The 19667-nt window shown below is 41.3% G+C and overlaps 1 protein-coding gene across 1 annotated transcript in view; it reads left to right on the forward strand.

Moving 5' to 3' along the window:
- fut8b (fucosyltransferase 8b (alpha (1,6) fucosyltransferase)) overlaps positions 1 to 19667 on the forward strand; it is a 129586-nt gene that overhangs the window by 62070 nt on the left and 47849 nt on the right. Inside the window, exon 2 of the mRNA XM_012869111.3 lies at positions 8542 to 9124. Coding sequence (XP_012724565.1) covers positions 8922 to 9124 — 203 coding nt within the window. The 5' untranslated portion in view covers positions 8542 to 8921. The remainder of the gene's footprint in view (positions 1 to 8541; positions 9125 to 19667) is intronic.

Genomic DNA, 19667 nt, shown 5'->3' on the forward strand with positions numbered 1-19667 from the left:
CTTTGCTTTGGACGTGGAAGGAAAATCATCAATATCGCGAAAACCTAGATTTGTTTCATCAGCTAAATAAAGTGGATGGCTTGTAATACATTTTGACAGACACACACACATGTGAGCCCATAGTTTTTTTTTTTTTTTTTTAAATTGGACACACAAATTAGCTTGCTAGGAGTTTAATTGACATAAAACCCAGACAGGTATTTAAAAATGATTTCAAAAATGATCCGGGGCTTTATCTGAAGCCTTATATTGGCTCAAGGTCCTTTTTAAAAAAAAAATAAATAAAAAAAATATTATTTTATACATTTGTTTGAACACTGCTGAGGGATATTCAAGACTGATCTCAAAATTAAATTTACAAAATTAAATAGAACACAAACACAAAACTGTTTGGAAAACACAGAGAGGAAAAAAAAACATGCTTATTTTTTTTTTTTTTTTTTTTTTTACTCCATTGGGGCTTCTGTTGTACGCCAGATATGCCAGCTAAGCATCTATTGCACAACAAATGATGACTAATGCATCAAATCTTAAACGGTGACATTTGAGTAAATAAAAGTGTGCAATATTATAAACGGTCTATAAATGCAAACTTTATGTAATTTGTCTGCAATTACAAAATTGCTGCTTAATAAACCCTCACTGAGGACATGACCGTGGTCTATAACACGTTGCCTGTGGGTCTCTCCTTCCATATGTGTGCATTAAAATTCATTGCATTTATTTGGCCGTCATGCCCTTTAGTCCCCCGGCTTTCCATCAGTCTATTTTCTTCTCTTTCCACCATGCTTGTCCTCATGCCCGGCTTTCTCTTCGCCTTTTAGCTTAAGTTAATGGACTACTGCACATTCGGCTTAGAAATGTTGTGAAGTAAACAGCAGCTCATGAAATATTTACCACTCTCCGAAGTGTGAGGGTGGATGCCTGAATGTCTGTGGATGCAGTCAGCTGTACCCAGCCTTTGCTACTCCCACACCCACACCCACGCACACTCTCCCCCTCTCTCCTTGGCTCACGCTCACATATAAAACACCAGGGGCACCCCAAAAAGCGGAGGGTGCCTCTGCATCTCGGCACAGAACCAGCAAAGCAGTGGAAGGCAGCTCTGGGAGTGGTAGCGTTCTGCTGCTGAGTGAGTCACACAATTGCTTGTATTCATATTTACAAAAAAATTGCACTCAGATTCCAACATTTTGGTCTTGGATAAAGGAAATTAGATGAAAAATCATTGATATTTAAACCGTTGTTAGCTTTGTTAAACTGTATTAACGTGCATAAAACAATCAGGTTCATAATCTGTTAAAGAGCAAATTGAATCTGATTTTTTTTTTTTTTTCCTATGAACGATCAACGTTACAACAAACAATTAGGAGAGTTCTGTGTATTTCTCAGGGTTCGAATTTATTCGCAATCAACACAATGGTAATCAAGTATTTTACTGAAAACGTTTAAGAAAGATTAAGAAGAGCTCATCATTAAAAGAATCAAGAACAAAATCAACTTCTAATCTCCTCAATGACTAAATAAGCAGAATACGCTTACAATCAAATTAAGACAAGGAGCACAATTTAATGTACAAACTACCACTAAATGGGTAAAGTTTTGTGTCTTGGAAATGAAAAATACCATCCAAACACATTGAAGTTTTAAATTTATCAAGATTATTTGCTAAACTTAAGCTAAACGATTCTCTATGATCGTGTGAAAAAGCAGGCTCTTGCAAGAAAGACCTTTGTATACATTGCTTCCGATAGTGACAAAAAATACAATTAAGACAACGGGATCTTAAAAAGTTGGTTTGCCCTCTCTGACCTGATTGGGCCAGAGGACTGTCACATTGTGACACCATTCATAAACACTGGAGCTTTTTTTTTTTTCTAAGTTAGTAGGATAAGATTATTAACTTGAATAAAAACAATTTGAGTCCTGTTTATGAGAAACGTAGATACTGTCTGACATTTGGATAAACAGCTTCAACTGGTCCTGGTTCCAGGCCAGCATGGTAATATGGCGTTTCATTAGTGGTATTACGTGGACATTTTGACATGACCTTGAGAAAAGCAGGTAAAATACGAGAATTTTTACATCTTAGGAAGGCAGGGCTCATAACTTTATTGCGATAACCGGGTGACTGTTTTATTTTTTTGTTGAAATGTTTTGAAGTAACATTTATGCTTTACTTATACTACATAACACAAGATGTCTGATTCAGTTCAAAAGGTGTCGCCCGGGTGTGTCTAAAACTCCTTCTGTTGCTCTGTAGAATAAAATCTTTAAACAATGGCAGGTTGCTGAACTAGAGTTTTACACAAACTTTGCTGTCAGCTATGAAACAGTAAGAAGTAACTTAAGCTTAATGGTGACAAAGATGTCTGTTTGTCAAAAAAAAAAACTGCCTGCTCAGCAAAGACCACTGCAGGGTATATTATAGATAAAAACCGCCGCCAGAGTCGGCATTTTTCTTGTTAATGTTTTGTCTTTGTAGTCCAACCAGAAATTCCCCAGCATTGTATCTCATATACTGATAAGGACAATCAAATGTCTCAAACTGGTGATGTGCTGCCCTGGAAAGGCCTAAATTGTTTGGAATACTTTGATGTTATCAGCAAAGACCCATCTCCACCTCAGTGGAGGCTTGCATTGGGCTTCATCTGTCATATAAATATTTAAGTGGCGCATATATATGTGCAAATTTGTGCGAAAAGGCTTCTCCGCGTCCTTTTTCTTCATTTAATCTTTTTTTTTTTTTTTCAAGACTGCCCCTCTCTCAGTTCCTGATCTGGCACCTTATTTTCAAGCACAACCATATCTGTCCTCTACCAAGCCATGTGCCATGACACGCATCACATCGTGCAAGAAAAACCCTTAGATTTGCCTGTAGCAGTGAACACACAATATATAAAATCCTCCGAGCTAGCAGAAATGAGAAGTACATACTGTGTGTATATTATATATATATATATATATATATATATATATATACTTTAGAATGTTTTAAGGGACATTCCTATGTTCTTTAGGGCACTTATTTCTAAAATGTGCAATATGGTTGGTGCTCCCTTGTCATTGTCCTCAAAGCTGAGTTGCTGTGTTCGTGTAATAGGAGCTGCCCTTAGTTGAGCTGCATGCATAATTCAGTATCAAACCTCATCGCACTTCTTATTGGCTGGAGACCGTGGGATGCAGATAAATAACCCCTATTACTGCCTAAGACACTAAAGAAATCACCAACATTCCCAAAAACAGGTCTGTCCTGCTGACCCCCCTGGGCTTTCTCCACTTGCTCTTGTTCTGCGACATTTTGTGACGGTGCCAACAGGCCACCCTATGGGGTCAGACGCACTTCAGCTGCTCAGACGCGAAGGGGACACTGGGACATAATAATGTTGTCTGAAATTCAAGGTTAAGAGTAAGCCTTTGGTGAGCTGGAGTGCAGCAGGTGCAGACAAAGGTTGTGTTTATGATCAGCACAGGCCCACTTATCATACCCATTTTTTAAAGTAGCAGGGCTGGACGTTTAAAGGGAAGCATATTTCATCCTGTCCATAACCACTAAGAGCTGGCATTCATGTCTCCGCTTTACTTTGAGGCGGAGGATTTAGGGGAATAAAGAGGAAAACTTCTCTAAAATCCCTCTGTCAGCAAGTCTGTTCCACAGTCCAACTTGAATAATTGTCCCACAGTAGGGAACTCTTATTTATTTAACTGACATTATTAGGATTTCCATTAATAATGTATACCCTTCTGTTCGTTTGACTGAAGGGCAGATGTGAGAGGGTTTCGAAATTGCTCAAATCTTCAGTGGAATATTACACTGGCAGATTGTCATCAGTGGAACAAATTGTAGTAGAGTATCATAGCGGAGCAACAATTTCTCTTTAATCGGGTTACATTCTGCGGACACAGGACTCAATAGACATCTCCTCGTTCTTTTAATTATAAAAATCCAGCTATCTGAAACTTTATAATGTGTTTCTCCTCTCCTGTGCTGCTACATCAAAGCCACAGCTAAGCTGAAAGGCGTGATGAGAAGGGACCGTAGCACCATCTCCGCTCGTTTTTTTTGAAGCCACTGACTGGCCATTGTTGGTGATCATTTTCCTAATGTTCAGTTGCTGCAAATGGCTTTCATTTAGAAAACGGATCAACACACGAGCCTGCAGTTTTCACTCCTTCTGATCAGAGTATGTTTATTTACCAGGGTTTTATTGAACGAGGTTACAGTCGTATTCGGTGTTCTCTGAGTAAAGTAATTAGATTATCTAACTTATTTTGACACTGTTACACAATTATGGGGGGGACTGAATTTAAGTTCAGTGGTGTCAGGAAAGTCTGTAATAATTTTCACTTTGTTGTTGAGCAGCAATTAGAGCTGCAGGATATTGGGAAAATGTGGCAGTATTAATAAAGTAAAAGCGTTGCAATAACTGTATATGTCTTGTGATAAACAAACCAATTTTTTAGGAAGCGTTCATGTCTTTTTGCTTTACTGTTCGCAGCCAACATAACATCCAGATAATGAGCAGTTTATCAAGCCACTGACAAAAAACAGCAAATTCATTAATTCCATCTGTGAAGCAAGCATTTTGGGAAATAGTTGCATCTGGTCAACACCTGCTTCGTTATCAGTAAAACTATTTAATTGTAGCTCCTTTGTGACTTGACCACCTTGCCGGCTCTGTGCGCTGTCAAACATTTTATGCTACATTAAATGTTTAGTGGACTCTTTTTTTCGGAAATTTAGGTAAGAATCGTCCAAGTTTTATTTTGAATAACTTCACTCGTGCACAAGACAGTCCTACCTGCCATCTTCCGCTCCTCAGGGGGATCGCATGGAGAAAAAAATCTCCCAAACACAACCTGATCTTATTTCTGTCTTCTGAGGCATTCCTCTTTTTCTCATAAACTTGTAAGGCAGCTTGTTTCATGTGACTCTCAGCCATTTACAATGAACGGCTGAAATCGGAGCTCGCTGCATATATAAACACACATGTGGGACAACCGATAGATAAGATAATCCCCTCCGGAACTCGAACCCAAAAGAAGATCGTCCACTATACCTTTAAACAATAAGTGTTACCACGTGCATGATACTTGAATAATTACCTAACATTTATTCTGGCAGTTATTTATGATAATGTGCACACTGATATTGCTATGGCCATTAATTTGTGCTATGCAATTGGAAATAAATATCGTTTATTGTCCCTCAGCGGGGAAGTTGACGGCCAAAATGGAAGCAGGCAGATTCACATAAAGGTAAAAATATCCAAACAAAAGATAAGAATACAGGACTGTACAGTAAGGGCAAATTCACAACACCAGAAAAATACTGTGCAGTTTAAAAATGCGCAGCTGGGGAGGATCATTTTAAGGAAATTACAAAATGTGCATGTATATATGCATAAAGAAAACCAACAGCAAACGATTTACAATAAATGAAAAGGCTGCAAATTACAGTACAGACATAACCACTGATTGAGTTTGTGCAGCTCCAGCAGTAATACATTAACGCGACAGGCTACCTCAGGCTATCATTAAAAACTTGAGCTTAAAGATTCTGAAGACTGAGATAGCGGAAATAAACTGTGTACCCAGCCCAACTGTGGTGATGCTTTTACCTGAATAATTGTACAAGTTCCTGCGTCACAATTTGTCCCAGTCTGACAGGAACCTCATATCTCCAAGAGTTTTAACTTTTTAAAATGAATGAACAAAAAATGTGTTGCTTCTAAATGTGGATTCACACAGTTTGGTCAAAGTCACAAGCTCTTTTTGATACTTATCAGCCACAGGAGAGATTATTTTCACAAGAAAATTAAAATGAATGTTCTTGTTTTCCTAATACAAAATATTAACATTAAGCAGCTGTTCACAATTACCAAACCAGCGAAGCATTAGACACAATGGGGAGAGAGGAAAAAAAGGAGCAAAAGCTCTATAGGAACTCTTTATGAACCTTTTTAATTCAATACCTTATTTATTTAATTTTGTACTTCAATCCATGATCCCATAGCAACAGAACATTTTTGTGGTCTCTTAGAAACTAAAGCTGAACTACAGTCAAAAGTCTTAAAATACTTGTAATGCATGAAACAAAAAGATAAGATGAAAAGCAGTTGTAAGAAGTTAGTAATGCTTAACAATATAGGACGTTTTTTTTTTTTTTGTGTGCTGACAGTGTCAGTTTTCCTTATGAATTTTATGACATTTAAGGTTGACGGCATTCAATGTCATCGTCACAAAGACACTCTCGGGATGCAGCGGAACCTCTTGCATTCCCAGATCTTTCAGTTCGGGAGTTATTGGAACATTGACCTTGTCATTTACAGTTCCCTTTCCCAGAACAATCAAAAATCAAGGAGCTTGGACTTGTCAGCACCACAAAACCCTGGGAAGAAAAAGAAACCGATATTAAAGGCCACTGGAGAAGTTATTTGTTACCTAGCAACAATGAGCTCTCGAGTAAAGTGGTTGGAAATTTAGATCCTGTTTGGCTGTGGTGCAAAAGCAGTTGCATATGAAAACAGATTTTTCTTTTTTTTTTTTTTTTTTTACTTCCCCTTTTTCTTCTGTGTCCTGAAAGTAAATACCCTCATGCACAGTATGTTGTGTGGCACTGTTACATCCTGGTTTGCTGAGTCGGTGTCACCAGTGGGAATGATTCACTCGCTGGTTTGAGCTGCACAAGTAGGTTGAAGTTTATCTCAAAATCTAGTCAAATCCGATTTGAGCATTGAGCGCTTTTAACATGTATCAGTTTTAGTCTGCTGCACCTAAACCCCATTTACAGTTCCTCAAACACAGCGACGAGGCTTCAGTCGGCCCGGCTTTTAGTGAAGTCCAAATCATGCATTATCTAGCAGAGTGCTATCCTCACGCACCCCTTATTTTCCATAATAAAACACAGCTCAGCACTTCGTTGTTGTGCATGCATAAAGAGGAGCTCCCCGTGTGCCAATCCAGGTTAGGTTAGGCATAACAGCAACTGTTTCTAACTCCTGCATAGATTTCAATATTCCCCCATCGTTCAATAAGAGGAGAATTCATCTGCGCGTCTGTTTTACTGATCCGAGTCACTCCGTGCTGGGAAGTTTGCGCCACTGTTGCCTGGGCAGGCCCTAAAACTTTACAGCACGGCACCATTTATGTCCAACATATCAACTTTACCGTGGCGGTAAACATGAGCTACGGCTAATCCTGGCTGCCAGGAGAACCCCGGCAGGAGCATTTTCCTCAGTTCCATACGCTCCCAGACAGAGACACCAAGAGACACACTGCGACATGCCAATCACACCCATCCTAACCGCTGCTGCTCGTGCAACGTCTAGGATGTTTGGCATTATTTCTAGCGTGCTGTTATGATGGCACACACGTAGATGGCTTGCACACGCACACGCACATATCTGCCAGTCCTCATCCTGTCACAGGTCTGGTGCTGGTTTGTATGGCAGGGCTTTGTTTGGGAGTTGACAGAGAAGGCTGCTTCATAAACCCAGCGCGCATCCATCCCCATCTTCTCTGCTGCTTTGGGATGAAGGAAAGGGGGGGGATCCAGGGATTTTTATTTTTATTTTATTTATTTATTCATTCATTTCTATTTGTTCCCCTTCTCTGGTAGCTCACTGAATCACCTTGACACTAGTGCAATCTGTCACAGAGCTTGTAAGGAAATTCTTTTCTATTTTTTTCTTTTTTTTTTTGCTGGAGACACAAAGATTAATGGGTCAGTGATTAGAATCAGATATTTCCTTGATGAGCTTGAGATGATTGTTCCAATACCTTGAACTCCACCATTTTCTTTTTATTAACGCATTAATAAATTGGTGGTTCATTTCAAAATGAATAAAGGTTAAGGATATATACATTGATTCTTTAGTGGCGATAATCTTTAAATCTCTGTACCTCCCACATCTATCAGGGAACCTGCAATACTTTCCCTTCACGTATTTGTTCTGATCCTTAAAAAAAGAATCTGAGTTTGCAGATGATAAAACCAGTCATTTCTATTTTGTCCAGAATAATGTATTAACTGTGATTCAACTAACCTTAATAGATTAGGGCTGGGGGTGAACGTCAGGTAGATTAAAGAAAATAAACAATGGATTCTTTTAAATGTTGTTGCTTCTGTGTATGTACAAGTTGAGTTGATTCATGCATAGAAATGGGCGAATGAGCTAGACACAAAGTATAACATCCGTGTCCTGTCTCTACAGAAGTGCAACTCTGTTTAGGAACTGCACATCAGTGGGTAAATGCAAATTGCAGTGTCACACTGATCAATCCTGCGGGCTGCTGAGACAGGTCTCCGTCGTGACCAGTCAGCAGCATCCAGGACTGCTTTGTGCATTCTTTTGCTTAGGAACTGTCTGTTTCAGGCTTTCTGCTGGGATTGTGTCGTTATTGTTGTTAATCCTACAGTTGTGTTACTTCTTCGGGAGACATTTGAAAATCCCAAACTAATTGATGAGCTTTTTTTTTAATATCAGGATTAACCACAGGGGACCCAGCTGACTGTCTTTTCTGTGTTTGTTTCTGCAGAATGCAACTTGAATAAGAGAATCCAGAGGGACTGGAAGGACACAGCGAAGTGCTCTTGGAAAGGCTGGCCAGTGTGGAGCTGGGGGAGAGCTGAAGCCATCAATCGGGCCGCCATGCTTTAGCACACAGCAAAGACTGGCTGTTCACTGAAGAAACACCGTATTGCCTTTCCGTAGATAATTCTGAGCCACAGAAGCGAAAGTCTCCCACTTATCTGCCATTTGTCATCCTCGCGAAGATGCCAGTGCAAAGATTAGCGCGGTGGCATTTCTGGTGACGGGGCACAGAGCTTGCGTGCGCATCCAGGCAGGCAGGCCGGCTGGTGGACCGACGGGTGGACGGGCACACCACAAGACGTTACCAGTGGGCGCGGTGGAAGCATGCGGCCCTGGGCAGGCTCATGGCGGTGGATTACCCTGGTGCTGCTGGCCTGGGGCACACTCCTCTTCTACATCGGGGGCCACTTGGTGAGGGACAGCGAGCATCCGGAGCGATCCAGCAGAGAACTGTCTAAAATCCTGGCCAAGTTGGAGCGGCTCAAGCAGCAGAATGAAGACCTGCGGCGCATGGCCGAATCTCTCAGGTAACAAAATGTTAGATTGGCATGATTTGTCCGCTGCAACAAACACAAACACGCTTCAATATAGGGCTGGATGATCTATTGATCGATAGACGTATGTCGATGATAGAAAAAAGGGTCAATAAAAAGTTCTATAGAATAACAGTTTTCTTTCCTTATGCATTTTAGCCATGTAGGTTAATATTAGTCATTACATTCTTCCAACCAATCACAAACACAGACCCAGGAAACGCTCGGTCACCAAGCCCCGCCCCCTTCAAAGAGTTCAGAGAGCATGTGTTCTTTTTTTCTTTTTTAAAAACTTGTCGTTTTGGTAAAAAGTTGGTTGAATAAAGGGTTGAGTTTGAATTCAGTGTTTGTCAGTACTGTATCTAAAAATAGGTCGCTAAGCAACAGCATAAAATGGCCAGGGCTGTACTTAAAATATATGTTTTGAATTTGTTCATAATTATCATTATCGATCAATATGATTTCTATTTTATCTATATATTTTTTTTCTTTATCGACCAGCCCTACTTCAATATGCTCCCATTATATTATAATCTAACAGTTCATTTATTATAAACTATTGCCATCTTATCACATAGCTCTATGCTTGTTTGCTCGTTTTTCAGAGTTAGCCTCGCCCAAGGACAATACTGCCTGTCAGAGACATACAAAAGCAGCTACCAGGCTGACAACTAAACTAACTACTATGTTAGCTGTCAAAGTGGGCCCTATAAATGAACGATGTAATAAATGCAAAGATGTTGGTGTTTAATATCAGGTACCAGTGTTGGATTCAGGTTGCATTCATGCTATTTAGCAAAGATGGCTTGACACAGAGCAGGGAAATCTGCTCCATTTGCATGATACATAAACAATAGATGGGGAAATACGTTTGCCTCCTTGTCAATCTACCAGTTACACTTTAACAATGCAAAACAAATACTTTGCTACCCTCGCGGTACACCACCTTTCAATTTTAATATTCCGCCTCGCTTTCCCGTTCATTCCAGTTTATCAGATCATCTGCAAGTGTGATCCCCTTAATAAAGTGATTTTCCAAAATGCGGACAGCATATTAAGCGTCCTACCAGGAATGAAAACACTCTGGATCACTGTTACACAGCTTTAATAGATGCATACCGTGCTGTTCCATGTGCACCCCTAGGACTTTCTGATCACAGTCTGCTTCATCTCATTCCAACTTACAGAAAAAAAACAACAACAACGGAAAACCTCTAAGCCTGTGGTTAGTACTGTTAGAAAGTGGACTGACAAGTCAAAGCATATGTCACAGACCTCTTTTGATTCCACAGATTGGAGGGCTTATTGAAGCGTTATCCACTGACCTGAATACATTTAATGACTCTGTGACAACATATAGTACATCAGATTTTATGAGGACATGTGCGTGCAGACCTATCTCACATCTAACAACAATAAACCATGGTTGTCTTCACATCTGAGGAACGCCAAATCAGACCAAAGAAGAGACATACAGCAGTGGGGACCAGGCTGTGTACAGGTAGGGCAGGAGCAGCCAAGAGAAGATACAGTGTGAATTTAAAGTGTGGCTTCTTATCCAACCATCCAGCTTCAGTCTAGAGGATCTTGAAAAAACATTACAAGCTATAGGAGCCTGTCTCTCCATGCCGTAATGACCCTCTCAGTGGCCCTCCACCTCAAGAACGTCTTCTGTAGGTTTTGAAGACCAGCCATTCACACCTAACTCCCACACGCAAAGGACTACATACAACTCCTACCAACAACCATATCACCCCTTCTACTTTCACGTCTGCGCCTGCACTGACTGGCCGACTGGCCCCAATCTTCACTCAGATTTTAAACAAGTCTCTGGAGCTGTGTGAAGTTCCCTCCCTCTTCAAATGCTCCATCTTCATCCGGGTCATCTTAGCAACAATGACTACAGACCTTTCGCCCTGACATCTATGGCAAGAAAAAAAAAAATCCTTCGAGCAACTGGTGTTGAAGCATTTGAAGGACATCACAAAAGCCTGCTAGACCCCCTTCACTTTGCTTAGTGGGGAAACAGGTTGGCAGATGACACAGTCCGCTTGGGACAACACTTCATCTTGCATCACCTCAACCACCAGGGACATATGATAGGATCCACAGTGTCTGACTGACCAGCAGTAACACAGCACCTTTAGTCAAGAACCATCAGCACCTGCTCTCCCAGTGGCGTCTTCTTTCCCCATACCACTTCTTGCTGCACTCAAATGACTGGACCTCATTGGTGCAGTCTGTGAAACTCCTGCAGTTTGCAGACGACGCCACAGTCATTGGTTTGAACAGGCCGGAAGTGGATTGGCTGGTCCACTGGTGCAACACTGTCAGCCCTGGATCACTTCCGGTTCCTAGGAACCACCCTTTCCCAGGACCTGAGATGGTCCTCACACATACAGTAGACACTGTTCGTAAGAGGGCCCAGCAGAGACTTTACTGGCTGCGGCAACTCAAGAAGGTGCGACCTAGCAGAGGAGTCTGTCCTGTGCTCGTCCATGGCTGTGGGGTTTTGGTTCAACCACAAAACAGAACAGGCCCAAACTACAACAAACAATTAGGTCTGCAGAGAGGGTCATCGGAGCTGACCTTCCGTCCATCCAGGGCAAGCCTATATGTCGTGCACTCAAACTGTTCAGACTTTGACCCTCAGGTTGGTGTTACAGAGTGCTATTAGCAAAACCCAGCCTCCACAGAGACAGTTTCTTCCCCTGAGCTTTCTCACTGATGAACACAATGGATGCCTTACAGCCTGGTTAGTCAGCTACACTGCGGTGAAACAAAATGAGTACATAGTACTTTCCAGACTCACCTGACTTTTTCTGTTTGCTACATAAACAAAAGAAAACAATACAAACATACTTTTTATATATCTATACACATTTTCTGTACGCTGTGAGCACGGTATCGGAGGTCAGATGAATTCCTTCATCGTGCACCCGAGCATGGCCAAATAAAGCTGATTCTGATTCTGACACAGCATATCAACACAATCGAGAAAATACCAGCTGTCAAGCATAGAAGCAGAGGGGTGATGATTTGGGCTTTTCAGAACCTGTGCTCCTCTTTTCTTTTTCTTTTTTTTTTACCAAAATGTTCAAGAGTGAAATGTGAGGCCATCTGTCCTATCGATGAAACTCTGCTTAAACGTATCAATAAGAAAAATCTAGCGATCCCACATACAGCAGCAAACCCCCCCAACTGAGTGGCTGAAAAGGAGAAACACCACGATGTTCCATTTGGCCCGTCACAGTCAGCCCTCAACCTGATTGAAAGGGTGTGTTGGGACCATAAGAGAGCTGTGCAGAAACAATTAGCTGAACATGACTAACGATTAGGGCTCTAATTTGCTTCAAGGGAAGAAAAATTCCTCCAAGTTATTGCAAACATTAGGTGTATTTAGCTTTTGTACACATAGCTTATCCATCTTGGCTCCGTTTTTTTTTTTTTTTTTTTATATAACAATATTATATTTTTGTGTTTCTGTACGACCTTACCACTTTAGTGTTTTTAGCACTGATATTGTAGTATTATTTCTTTTTTACCGTCACTGCACAAACATAGGGGAAAAAAACGTCTGGATTAGAAACAAAGCATTTTAATCTGGTATGCTGAGACTTTCTAGGCATCTTTTAAAATCATCCAGCGTTGCAGCTTGCAGTTTTGCAGGACATTATCAGACCACTGGCTGCTGTTTAAATATATTATCGTGCTTCTCCACAACCGCACCATTCCCCCGTGTTTTATTTGTACGGAGAATGATGATCTGTCATTTAGACCCCAAAAAATAAAAAGCTCTCCACGGTGGATTTAATGCACCTGTTTAAACGCCCTGCAACCAGTACAGGCTGTTTGCTCCCTTTTAGTCCAATCGCAACATTATTTTAAATGCTAGAGCGTCCAAAGGCTTCTGGTGAAGCAAAGGCTCATCAGACGTCCACAGTTGTAGCGGCTTAATCAGTGGTGTGATAGATGCTGAGTGTGACAGATGGATAGTGTGTCACACGTCTCACCAGATTTTTGGTATTTTAAAAGACAATAGCACATTGTGCGAGTCCATTAACCGCGCAGCATCTTTCACACGTTCAAGCTATTTGTAACAGTGAGGCAGATGGTTCTGCTCTTATCACCGCATGCTGACAGTGTTTCTCTAAACACTTGAACCCCAGATCTGGACGTGGATGTGTGCGAGCTTGCCTTCATGTGTAGAAGACGCGGTGGTGCATTCTTGTGTGTGTGTGTGTGTGTGTGTGTCAGTGTGTGTGTGTGTGTGCGTGTGCCTGTGTGTCCGTGTGTGTGTGTGTTTGTCATATTAAGGGAAAGCTTCAGATGTTGCCATAGCTGCTCCTCTGTGATATTCGGATTCACTTTGATGCAAGGACCTCATCGGTGCAAACAAACATGAAAAAAACACACACACACATGCATTACTTCAGACAGCTGGTCCTTGATTAAATCTCCTGCTTTTGTAATTATTCAGAATTGGCTCACAAACAAGGGTGGAATTCACAGTATAAGAAAAAAAAACAAAAAAAAAAAAAAAAAAACAAGTGCAGCTTTCAGTCGGATGTCCAGATGGGTCCCTGACACACTGCATGCTCTCAGCTTGTTATTGAGTTCAGGATGTTGATCTGGGACTGAGGACTCCGCAGTTGTTTACTGGGGCAGAGCTGCGTCGCCTTGTCAAGTCCCACTAAGCTTCAGCTAAGTATTACAGAACGGCAGGCCAAAAGTAGACCGCTGGTTTGCTGAGGTTAAGCTTTATGAGCTATCAACAGCAAAATGGCTTATTTTGTGCTCTGTTCACGTCTGTTTTTTTATGCCTAGTGTTAGAGAATCCCTAGCCCTTGAAGTTTTTCCTTTTTCTTTTTACTTTAAACCAAAAATCCCAAACCCCAAACTATTTTACTGGGATTTTGTGTATTACAGAAAACACAAAGTAGTGAATAATCTTTGAAGTAGAAGCACCATGATGCAAACTTTTTACAATTAAAAATCAGAAAAGTCTGGTGGGTATATGTTTTCTTTGCTCCTGAATCGATACTTGGTAGAACTGCGTTTCGCTGAAATTACAGTTGCAACGCTTTGGGCTATGCCTCGACCAGCTTTGGAAACTGAAATGTTTTCCCATTACTCATTACTCGGATTGAAAAGAGAGCATCTGTGGGCACACATGTTCAGGTCCTGCCAATCTTAATTGGATTTAGATCGGTACTTTGACTGAGCCGCTGTGACACATGAAAATGCTCTTATCAGTTTTATTGTAGTTCTGGCTGGATGTTTTATGTCTTCCTACTGGAAGGCTAACATCTGTCTTTATCTTCCTCATTATATTTAGCTCCATCCATCAGCTTTGACCAGCTTCCCTGTCCATGCTGTAGAAAAGTGTTCCTGCAACATGATGCTGCTACCACCATGTTTGACGTATATATTTATAGTGCTTTTCTCCATAAAGGAAAGATTTCAGATTATCTTGTCTAGGTTTGCAGGTGTGTCCTACTCTTTCTGTTTTTAAATGATGGATATTCTTTAGATTTTTGTGGAATTTTTTTTTTTTCAAATCAGATCAATGTAGTTTGTTTCTATGCCAACTCACAACAAATGTTGTATTAAAGCACTTTACAAAGAAAAGGAACGTCAATCTAATCATACACACCGATTTGAAGTCAATACATTTTAATTTGATCCTAGTTATCAAACTGAGCAGTCAAGTTCAGTTTATTATTCAAACTAGTTAAAACATATCGGATCTAAAAGAACAGCAGCTGATTGCATCGAGTGATTGACTTGCAACATTCGCTCCTGGATAGGTGTGTAGTGACAGTGGGCAGTGGTCTGTTGAAAAATCATGAATAATTTTCCTTGGATTTCACAATTTGCCGTATGTTGTGTTAAGCTATAACATAGAATTCCTCTAGAATACTTTTAGACTTGTAGGCAATATTTAAGGGGTTTGAATTCTTTAGCAAGGCATTCTATGAACCCCCTTAGTGTCTGTTATTCTTACATGGGTGGTTTAATAAACACAAAGGCGTTGTTAGCGGGCTGCCCATCATCCGTACCACGGCCTCTGCCTCCTGCTCAACGACTAATCCTTCCCACCCCCATCCCATTTTCAAACCTCCTTCACCTTCGTCGTCCTCCTCCATCTCCAGCACCAAACTGCTGACAGCAGCACGTCACAGACTGTTACAGAACGGCTGGCTGTGTAACAACTCGCCAGCTCACTGATCACCTAATTCGGCTTCTCACACGTTGCTCTAATTTGGACTGAGAACACCAATCTCTGCCCGCTGCACAAGTTGCAGAGTCGGTTCTTCACGTGCATCCTGCCGACATCAGATGCGGAGGGGTGGGGGAAGAAAAAAAAAAAGACAAATTCATCCAAAGTGCGTAACTGTCACATAAAGTGTGCTCATTTTTTACGAGTGGCCTCAGAGAAATTTAAACCCATAAAAGTGACATTATTACATATCGTGTTGAGTTCTTGCACTGTGAAAAGCTCATTGCATTCAGGCTGATTTATAGATCGGAGTACAATTCAACTTGTTTAGTGTCATTACTCCACAGCAGCAAGAGATAGATGACTTAGGCATTATCGGGCAGCATGGTGCAGTCATTATGTATCTGACACAATCTCATGTTTATTTATTTATTTTCTTTATACCACTAAGTTGATTTTTCTGTTAAATAATTTGATAAATCACAGACAACACAAAATAGTATTCTTCCCCCTTACGGACTTTGTCTGATTTGTACTGTTTCCAAACTTCCAGTTCATCAAATAAAAATGTTATATCTGACAAAGATCCCCGGACTAAATGCAAAACGCTGTCGTCAAGTGATTTCCATTTTAAGGGAAAAAAGATGTGCAAAATAACCTTAAACTCAATACCTATTTGGGACACCCTTGGTGCCAATAGCTGCCATCAAGCATTTGTAGAAATTGGCAGTGAGTGCTTTACATCACTGTGGTGGAAGTTTGGCCAGCTGCTCTATGCAGTATTGCTTTAGTTTAGCTACATTGGAGGGTTTTGAAGCATGAACAGCTGGTTTGAGGTCACACCACGGCATCTTCATCAAAGTCCGAACTTTGACTAGGCCTCTCCAAATCCTTTGTTTCGATTTTTGAGCCGTTCAGAGGCGGACTTGGTGGTGCGCCTCAGTCATCAGTTAGTAAGTCCAAGTTGTCCAGGTTCTGAAGCAGCACAGCAGCCCCGGAACATCACAATGCCACCACTATGTATGACCGTCATTTTTTTTTTCTCTGAAATTTACACCTACCAAAAGGATTCACAGTGAACGTTTTGGGGATTATTTTTGGTCAGCAGCTATTTTGGCCTTGTGACTCTTCCATAGATGTCATTCTTTCCCAATCTCTTTCTTGTTGTTCAGTCATGACCAACAACTTTTATTGACGCAAGTAAGTTTTACAGTATCTAACACGTTTTTCTTGGTTCCCTTGTCTTGAATGCATTCATGGAGTAATTTGGTCGGCTGGCCGCTCCTGGGATGGTTCACCACTCCTCAGTGTTTTCTCGCTTGCCTCACCTTGGTTTATTGGCATCCCAAAGCCTTAAAGGTTGTTTTTACAACCCATTTCTAGATGTCAGTGACTTTGTTTCTCATCTGCTCTTATGATCTGTTGCTTTTGGAGACATTTTAAGCCTACTTGATGCTCTCTTAAAGGGGTTTCCTGACTCTAGAAGTCTGGCAATAAAGCGTGGATGGTGATGTGAAACTCAGCCTACGAGAAAGTGAGGTTGACTGGATCAGTTTATTTGTGATTTAACAGCGGGGACAAATTGCTTTCCACATAAATCCAAGTTTGGGTTTGGGAAGCATAATGATGTAATAATCATTTGAAAAGTGCATTGTATTTACTCAGATTTTCTTTGACTGTTAATAAAATTTATTTAATGATCTGAAACATCGTGAGCGCGATGGAAACAGCAAAAACAGATCAAATCTGTTTTTCTTTTCATCCCACCAATTGAAGTCCCCGTGTACAATTCTTTGAACTGCCATGTCCGGTTAATCAGCATCCGTCAGCGCTTGGATTCAAATTAAAGTCACCTGGCTGACCTACAGACGCAGTCCAATGAATCAGGCCACTCTTGAGTGATGTGAGTGACAGGCAGCGTGCCAACCCACCAATCACCCGGCAACTTTAATGAGAGGTGAGCATGAGGTCGAGTTGCTCGGCCTGTCTGGCTCCGCCCTCTCCGCAGCTGTCAGTCACCTCGGGCACAGAGCCACTTCTCCCGCAGAGACGCTGACACGCGCCAGCCTGATGGTGCGACACCAGAGGGAGCAAGTGGGTAAGAGTGACAGCTGGAGTGAGTGATGAGGACCTGATCGATGTCCCCCCCTTTCCACTCTCCCCTGGCATGCCAGCAGAGGGGCTGCAAGGATGGAAGGTTGCAAGGGAGGAGGGGGACAATGCAGAGGAGGAAAGGAGAATCGGGAGAATGATGGATGGCGTTAGGACCTCACTAAGTAAAGAGCAGCAAGGAGAAGATGAAAAATGACATCTGAGGGGATGAGAGGAGTTGCAGAGACCACAGTCATTGCCCTAATCGGTTTTATTTGTTATTTCAGCTTACCTCGGGGCCAACAGAATGTTTGCTGTTGTGCAATAATGTCAGAAACAAGGCGGTAAAAGAGATTTATGCATTGCGTAGCGCTGTTACAGTCGACGCAGATCTCTAAACCCGTGTAATGTGTTCTGCGAGCTAAAACGGATGCAAGGAATTATTTGCACACACAGAACCATTCGACTCAGATTTATGTACACGGAAAGAGAGAAAAGTGTATCTCTAACAAATTGTTTTTACGTGGTTCACTGGAATTGTCTTTTAATGGTAGAGGTTATTGACCATTAGACCCCAGTTACGCTCCTTCTCATGTGTGCCTGTTTGTTTCTCAGTTTATTCTGTCTGCAGGGGTTGGTGAGAGCTACACTTTCTGAGTACGGTTACCTCATTCGAGTCACCATATTGCAAGTCAAATTGGAATGCAAATTTTAACTGTGAAAAACTCATTTGTATAGCTTAGTGTGTTGAGGTCAATGTCATGTCAAGTGAAGGTAGAAGCAAGGATTGTCCTCGTGTAAACCCCGCAAAGCAGGTTCTGGCGCCGCTTCCGGACCTGAACTCCCATCAATCTGTAGGGCGAGCTCAGGCACACATAAGCCTCATTGTTAGGGCTGTCTCTGGTTGGGATATCTCTGTCAAGTAGAGTTGGCGAGCAGAAGATACACTGAACATGTGAGGCATGAATGCGGCATACTGAATCGGTTTACTTGGAATTTCACTGTTTTAATCCGTGGACGTAAGAGCAAAAAAAAAGAGATAGAAATTGGTTTTGTCAAACGATAAGTTCAAACTACAAATGTATCAGTGTAGAGAAATAGAACAAAGCCCCGGTCAAAACTCTTCCTTTAATTCTTCAAAACAGCTTCGAGTTTACATAGTGATACCAGATTGTTCCGCCAATTTTTTCCCTACTTCTGATTTCCTGTTGTTTATTAGCTTGACTTATTGAAGTCAAGTGGTAAGAGGCACTGAGTTGTCAAGAAATGCCAGAACACACTGTTTATTAAGGCCCCCGTTACACCAGTTTAAGGCCTCTCTATGACAAAAGGCAGCCACAACAAGGATGGTCTTTGCAGGGTTTTAAGGAGTTGTTTTAGGCTACATCAAGACCACAAAATCTTCAAATTTTTGGCAATAAAGCATGATTTCTTTCTAGTTTTAAACATGAACAAAGCATCGTTTAAAGCATATTATATGGCTATATATTGCTGGAAGACCATGCTAGAACCAGTGGTCGCTCGGGTATAATTTGTAGCCTGAATGCAAAAATGCATGGGTTAGTTATCGGGAAGGAGAACCATGCTAAGGCTGAAGGCTGGCCACACTCACTGTTGGTAAGGCAGCTTCTAATCACAGTACATGCATAAAACTTTAAATGAGCAACAAGTAATAATGCCACCTAGTGTTTCAAATCGGAACAACACATACACAGCTGCCTGCCAGTGACAACAGCCTATGCTGTCTCCTCAGTGGTCCGTTGCTGTTGTGAAACCCCACTGAATTTTTACTTACACAGGATCGGTATATAATGTTGTGTTCTGTACTATTTCTGGTCTGCTTCTCTTTTTGGCTTCCAGTATGAAAATCCTACTGGTTTATCTTTTTGCCAAGATGAAACACCAAATGCTGCGCTCTGTTTTGGGAACCTCGGGAAATGTCATATGATTGGCTCAGGAACCAGGAAGCAAACACAGGCTAATATTGAAAGAAGAAAAACTTGACTAAGACATTGTTTATGGAGAGGGCTGATTGTTTATAGGGAATGTTGCTTCCTTCCCAGCTGACAAATGAGAATGATTTTGGTTAATTTTACAGCACATTTCTTACTTAGTGCTCCTTTAATGATGCAGGGATGTACCTCTTTAAGTACAGGCTATGCAGAAACACACACCTCCTAATTGCACATAGACCAGTGCTGGGAGATCAAGGGGAGTTGTTCA

Source organism: Fundulus heteroclitus, chromosome 15 (genome assembly GCF_011125445.2).
Source record: "Fundulus heteroclitus isolate FHET01 chromosome 15, MU-UCD_Fhet_4.1, whole genome shotgun sequence".
Lineage (NCBI taxonomy): Eukaryota > Metazoa > Chordata > Actinopteri > Cyprinodontiformes > Fundulidae > Fundulus > Fundulus heteroclitus.